Below are 7,457 nucleotides of genomic sequence, written 5' to 3' on the forward strand. Positions count from 1 at the left end.
TGTGTTACAGTATATTTCTTTGTAAAGAAACTAGAGAAACAGCAGCACAATCGATCATTACACCATACAAATCAACAAAATAATGCAATGATCACTGACCAGAGATCAGCAGGACTTATTTTATGACTTTGGTATAACACGAAAGAAAAAAGAGCAGCAATGCAGTCAAAAAATAATATTAAATTATGTGCTGTAAAAATAAATATATGATACCTTCATAAAAGTGCAGGTCAATTCAACAAATAAACACGAATAGTGTGACAAAAACAAGCTTCTACTGGCCCTCTGAGTGGCAGATAATATAATCCATAACACACAACTGAATATCAGCATAGTTCTGAGCTGAACTAGACATCCACTGTAAACCAAGAATATTCATATAATATTCATTATTTAGTCATTTCATGCCCAAACCAATCTACAGTTGATTTGGAATTTGTTTCGGTGTGCTCAGAGATAAAAACTAGACCAAGAAGAATGCGGAAGTGACGTTTGCCATAGTTCCAAACACTACTGTATGGTTTCCACGTTGAATCCTCATTAATGGCTGTTGACGCAGCACGTGCAATACATAAATTACGTGAACGCTGCGACATCAAAGAGTGTGGTAACTCTCTCTTTCAACAGGTCAGGGTTCTCAGTAATCATCTATTGTTAAAAACATCCACGCTGTTGAATGTCGAGAAGAAAGCACTTACCCAGCGGGTGGCATTGTCGTGCGCAGTTATTTAATATTGTAAACATTATAATAGCAGATCTACAAGCTCATAGCACACAAGCTCATAGCGCGGCACAGAGTGCCGTGCTATGAGCTTGTAGATCTGGTATTTTTGAAAAATCGTAAAAATGTGTGCAAATCTTTGAATATATATATTTTCAAAGCAAATATTTGTAACTGAAATCTTTGCTTCTGGGGGGTCCCTGGAACAAAATATTTTGAGATGGGGGGGTCTGCGGCCAAATACATATCATTTTGGGAGTCCTTGATGAAACAGTTTGAGAACCACTGTCCTAGACCACAGATTGCCATCATTTAGTATATCATGATATATAAAAATAATAACAAACACACAGTTACCATATCCACCATCGTAAACTCTTTTTCACACCATTGCTACTGAAGGTCTTTGAGTTTTGCCAGGTGGTCCTTCCTGTTAGTGAACACACAGCGAACGGAGGACAGCAGCGGTCCGGAGTCGGCCCGGCTCAGCGTGACGACGAAGCGGCTGATGCCGGTGTTGGGACAGGGCGAGAACACCTGGGACGTCTTGGCCCCCGGCGGCAGAGAGCAGTGCAGGTCCTCCACAAGGTGCCTGATGGCCACGCGGATGTAGGCGCCGTGACTCACCACCAGGGCGTGGACCCGCGCGCCACCCAGCCCGTCGTCAGGGAGGCCGGCAGGGACCACAGCATCAGTGCAGGGCTGTCGTGATCATGGACATTTTAGTTGAGGACTAATTGTCAAACAATTGTGATTAATGATTTGATTGTGTTTTTTTTGGTATTGGGCATTGGAACATATACATAAAAATGCCTTTCAGGCTTTGTGAACAGAAACTGCACAGGGCAGATATGACAAATAGTATACTTAAATATACAAAGAAATGACTGACAATGCCTGGTACCAATAATCAAAATAAATAATATACTATGGCCAAAACAGGCCATATTTAATAATGTTATACTTTCAAATAACTAGCCAATCTACAAGCTCACTGATCTTGTAGATCTGCTATTGTTTGTTGACGATTATTGCGATTAGCTCAATGAATTGCTAAATAAATGTGACATGCGTACATTGGGGTCGTCCACTGCGGCTCCCGCTGCGACCCCTGGCATGGTGTCACTCTGTCCCGGCCAGCCGTGCTCATCAACCAGCCGCTGGAACAAGACTTTGAGGAACTTCTTGAATCGCAGCCTCACCTGTGAGCAGTGGTGGAAAATGTACTCACATTTCTTACTTAAGTTAAAGTATCAATACTGCAATATAGAAATACTACGTTACAAGTAAATGTCCAGAATTCAAAATGAACTTGAGTAAAAGTACAAAAGTATTGGCATCATAATGTACTTAAAGTACCAAAAGTAAAAGTACTCATTAGGCAGAATGTCCCATTTCAAGTTTTCAAATGTATAAAAATCTTTCGAAAATAGCAGATCTACAAGCTCACAATGCGTGGCATCGCGACGCATTGTGAACGTGTAGATCGGCTATTTTCAAATGGCCAAAATGTATATAGGGCTGAAGTGGTTAATGTTTTGCAATAATAATAAAAATCTACAAAGTAACTAAAGTTTTCAAATAATTGTAGTGGAGTAAAAGTACAATATTTGCCTCTGAGATGTAGTGGAGTGGAGGTAAAAGTACTGAACATTTTTAATAATCCAAGTAAAAATTATTAATCCAGTAAAGTAAAAATTATACTTAAGTACAGTACTTGAGTAAATGTACTTAGTTACTTTATGCCACTGCCAGTGAGTAGGTGAACAGAGATGATACTCAGTCATAAGAAACTTTATGTATGGGACCGGACCAATATATTAGTTGTTATTATTTGACTTTTTTGATGACATTGGTATTGGCAATTACGCAGCCAATATTTGGGCAGGTTATTACAGCAGAAGGTTTTTGTGTGACCTTGTAGTTGGGCACTTTTTTTTTAATAGGGCTTAAAATACGCGTTGGTGTATTTTAATGTCTCTAGCCTAGTCCAAATATAATAAAGGCCTTTTATCCTCCTTGAGTGCCAGGATTTTGTATGCCTTTTCGACATAATTATTTTTCTCTCCTGAATACTAAAATATTGTTTTTATCTATCAAAAAGGCTGTTTTTGCTTATAAGTTATTGTTCTCAAATAGAAACTTTAATCAAATCGACGTTTTGATGAGAACATTTAGCAATTTTTGACAAAACATGGGTTAAAACATGGGTAACATGGACGCAAAAATCTGGCATCGGTCGGGCTCTATATGACCCTTTTCAAACTGCAGTTACAAAATGGTTTCTATAGAATACAATTTATGAGATAGTACAAGAACAAACTGCCATATCCCTAGAAGGCCACTGTGGGGTGCTGTTGTACAAACAATGCACTCCAAGATATTGTTTTGAACATTACAGTGTGGTGTGTGTGGTCAACTGAACCTCAAGTTCTACATATTCTAGTACTGGACTGGCCTGGTCTATGGTCTCTGCTCTAGGGCATTGGTTCTCAAAGTGGGGTCCGGGAGGGGGGTGAAATGTGTTAATATAGCATCACAATTTAACCTTTTATACTTTGGCAATTCAAAAATAGCAGATCTACAAGCTCATAGCTTGTAGATAGCTTGAAAAATCGTGAACATTTGTGCAAACCTTTGAATATATATATTTTCTAAGCGAACATTTGTAACTCAAATCTTTGCTTCTGGGGGGTCCTTGGAACAAAATATTTGAGGCGGGGGTCCGCGGCCAAATACATATCATTTTGGCGGTCCTTGACATGAAAAAGTTTGAGAACCACTGCTCTAGGGGGTTATGTAGTCTCACCTGGTCTAAGGTCTCTCCTCCTGGCGGAGTGTAGTCTCGACACGCCTGGCCAGCAGCGTTGGCCATGTTCTTCAGGTCTTCTTTGGGACGTCCCTCAGCAACGCCAAAACCCTGTATGACGCAGGAGACACATATATGGCACACATTTAAACAGGGTGCTCTATTATGAAGTGAGTATGTGATTGGTTGAGAATAGAAGCGTGGAGCTGAGAATAATGGTCGGCCAATAGCAACGGCACCGAGTTCCCTTACAGCAGCGGTCAACAAACTTTTTAGCCCATTCTACAGTACATCCCGACACAGATGATGCACCCCCAAAGCTCGAAGCTCAAAAGACAACCTAGTCTACTCATAGCGGTATTTTTGCATTAACTTTAATCAAATAATAAGAAAACTTTACAAAATGTACAATCGGCCTATTGAGCTCTCGCATTCAAAAAAGGGGGAGAATAATAATATAAAGTGAACATTACTGTGCTCACATTAGCGAGCCCACAATTAACCCTGCATAAGCTGTCAATCATAGCAGCCGTTATTAAAGAAATTTGAACACCAGTAATGTATTAACAATAAACCATACATAGGCTATCATAGCAGCAGTTAAAGAACATATAACACCAGTAATGTATTAACAATTAAGGCTCTCATAGCAGCAGTTATTACACAAAATATAACACCAGTCATTTTAATCAAATCGCAACTCCTCTTTCATGACTGATAACTTAAGATATCGCACCGCTGGGCGGTTTCCCTGATTTTAACCAGTCCGGTAGAGTTGCAAATTATGTAGAACTCACCAGTCACCAGGTAGTTAGGCTGGCAGGAAATCAAGTAATTTTGCATCATTATTAACTACACAAAATACTACATTACTTGACTTACTTACCCTCTCTCTGAGTAAAGGGTCCAGAACCATCTCTGTGTCAGAACGGTGAGCATTGTTCCTCAGAATCCCCTCAGCAGTCTGAAACAGAAGGGAAACATCTGGCAATGGTTGTCTCTATAAACTCCAATGTTCCGATCATGCATGGACATGGACAAAATTCTATTGTCATCAATAAGTCAGAACATCACAGGATTGTAACTATGCTAAAATATTTCATATCAATATTGATATATTGATTCAGAACAATGATCACAAGGTTTTTGTAATTTTGCCAAGAAATAACTCTTGAAGATGGGAAGCATTGACATACAGTATAGTAATATTCACCAGAAAGGTGTATGAATATTGCTGTAACTACTGTCAGCAACTGTCAGTACATTAACCCCTGTGCTACCAGTACAAAATGTGCAATTTGTCTTGGTTTATGCAACTCGGGATCTAGTCAGATTCACTTGTATGACAGACAGGCTTTGTGGACTCTATCCGACACCTGATATCTAGGTCTGATAAACAACTCACAGGAGAAAAACTGCAGAAAATCTCATTCGGCTAATAGGCTTACATTACAATTGGTTCAGTGTAAATATTTTATTAGATGCCAATATGATATTGGATGCCATATGCTTGGACCTTGTGGTGTATAGTGGTGGTGTCAAAGGGTTCTTTCATTGATTGATTGATATCCACGTCAAATAAACATCAATCAGTCAATACTCGTAAGGGGAACGTAGTTTTGGCTACGGTTAAGTAATTAATTGGAGTTAAATTTAGGCACTGATAGTATGGGTACTTTTAGGTATGGTTTTGGTAGGGTTAAGTTTAGTGACATTAGGGTAAGGATGGGGCTGATAGAGGGCACTTGGGGATCACTTCACCCTCATGACAGTTTCATTGGCATTAATACGCACAGAAATGTTTATGTGTAGTCAAGCTTATGTTTTCTTGTGCATTTGCGACACTTGGTATGCATATCTCTGTGGTTCTCAAAGTGGGGTCCGGGGACCCCCAGGCAGTGTTTCCAGATTCTGTGAGAGAAACAAGCAACCAGGTCTAGGAAAACCAGCCCAAAAGAAGCGACTATGGGCCACATGTGCACTTTAACATATACATCAGCTATTTGAAAATAGCAGATCTACAAGCTCACAACGCGTCGCGATGCGACGCGTTGTGAGCTTGTAGATCGGCTATTTTCAAATTAAATCTTGCAGGGAAATTATAATAAGCAGATCTGGCAACCCTGCCCCCAGGGGTCATTGAGGGGGTTTTCAGCTAAATTGTTGATAGTTATAGGAACCAAAAGGAGCAAAAGGGACCTTTACAGATGTGTAACTCTCAGAGTTATGGGGGTGCGTGGCGTGCCTGCGTGGCCCGAATCACGCATACCAAACCGGGGGTCCTTGAAATGAAAAAAAAAAGGATTGAGGACCACTGGCACGTCTCACCTGGCGGGCCCGCTGAAGGTTGCTGACGAGCACGTTGTTGAAGCGGAGCTCTCTGAGGTACTGTCCTACCGCCTCTGCCTGTTGGAGCCCAGTCTCTGACAGCACCGTGTCTACACCTTGACCTGACCACACAAGACAAGACACACACACCACCATGAGAACATTAAACCCCTTTAAGACCGAGAAAGCATCTGTGTCATCTTTAGATTTCTTTGGCTATTAAAAAATAGCAGATCTACAAGCTCATAGCGCGGCGCTATGAGCTTGTAGATCTGTTAACCGCGCTATGAGCTTGTAGATCTGCAAAAAAAAAAAAATCTTTGAATATATATATACATTTTCTTCTGGGGATCCCTGGAACAACATATTTTGAGATGGGGGTCCACGGCCAAATACATATTATTTTGGGGGTCCTTGACATAACACGCTTTGAGCTTGTAGATCTGCTGTTTCCACTGTTCATGTTTTTCTTCTAAGTATAAAGTAATTAGATATGCAAGTTATTTGTCACGTCTGCCCTGTGCACCTTTTGTTTACGAAGCCTAGAAGCCAAACACAATTAAATCGATAATCGCAATATTTCAGCAAGAATGAATAATCAAGTAAAATGTCACAGTCCCTCTCTCCCTCTCTCTCTCTCATATGATATGAATGAGAAAGAATGCTTTAGATCATTGGTTCTCAAAGTGGGGTGCGGGGATCCCCAGGGGTCCTTGATGAAGTTCCAGGGGGTCCCCGGCAAAATTATAGATTAGGAACCAAATAGACCCTTGTGGGTCTGTAACTCTGAGAGTGTACAAATGGAACCAAATGGACCTGTCAGTGTCCATTTGGTTCCATTAATACACTCACAGAGTTAAATTAACATTGATTTTACAATATAAATTCTGTATAGCCTAATGCATGTCAAACAGGGGGTCCTTGACATGAAAATGTTTGAGAACCACCACTGCTTGAGATCAACATACCTTGTAACAGCTTGTCTCTGTTGTATTGTGTCTCTCCACTGTGTGAACAGACCACAATGTCAGTCATTTATACACGTCAGGAGACGTTTGACACACAACATGGCGATGGATTATTAACCAGAACATTATCATATAATATCATATCATTTACAATGTTATTATCTGACTGTCTGATCCCAACAGTAAATCCTTACAGCCACCATAATATGGCTTTCGTGTTGTTTTTGTCACAAAAACAACACACAGTTTGCTTGTCACACACACACATCAATGTCTTTAAAAACCACAAGGTGATATTAACGGTTTAAAAGATTAAGTATATATACTTATTACTTACTGTCTGATGAATGTCAAGCTGAAGGTAAACATGTTGGTGGTGACTGTACTGTTACTTCCTGTTTGGGTCGTTGGTTACGTCATGACCTGATGACGTCGCGTCACCAACCAATCACATTCGCAGACACCTTTATCCCAGCGGTGGAAAAAGTACTCAGATGTTTTACTTAAAGTAAAAGTAAAGTATCAATACTGTAATGCAGAAATACTCTGTTACAAGTCCAGAATTCTAAATTTACTTGAGTAAAAGTTCAAAGGTATTGGTGTCAAAATGCACTCAAAGTACCAAGTAAAA

At 40.1% G+C, this 7,457-nt stretch overlaps 1 protein-coding gene across 1 annotated transcript; it reads right to left on the reverse strand.

Annotated features, from left to right (window-relative positions):
- tigarb (TP53 induced glycolysis regulatory phosphatase b) lies at positions 1–7,218 on the reverse strand. The gene is made up of 7 exons (XM_080421794.1): positions 7,164–7,218; positions 6,827–6,864; positions 5,859–5,980; positions 4,417–4,494; positions 3,531–3,641; positions 1,798–1,923; positions 1–1,423 (listed from the first exon to the last, which is right to left on the reverse strand). The coding sequence occupies exons 1-7, from the start codon at positions 7,193–7,195 to the stop codon at positions 1,115–1,117; spliced, it is 816 nt and encodes a 271-aa protein (XP_080277920.1). The 5' UTR covers positions 7,196–7,218; the 3' UTR covers positions 1–1,114.
- Positions 7,219–7,457: the final 239 nt, after the last annotated feature.

Source organism: Gymnoscopelus braueri (genome assembly GCF_963280865.1).
Source record: "Gymnoscopelus braueri genome assembly, chromosome: 23".
In the NCBI taxonomy this organism is placed as follows: domain Eukaryota; kingdom Metazoa; phylum Chordata; class Actinopteri; order Myctophiformes; family Myctophidae; genus Gymnoscopelus; species Gymnoscopelus braueri.

Bases quoted from the DNA above. Each gene is read 5' to 3' on its own strand.
- tigarb (XM_080421794.1), bottom strand. From the start codon at position 7,195: ATGTTTACCTTCAGCTTGACATTCATCAGACA. The intron at 6,865-7,163 runs GTAAGTAATAAG...CTGTTCACACAG, and splicing joins AGCTTGACATTCATCAGACA to TGGAGAGACACAATACAACA. The intron at 1,924-3,530 runs GTGAGACTACAT...CACTGCTCACAG, and splicing joins GAGGAGAGACCTTAGACCAG to GTGAGGCTGCGATTCAAGAA.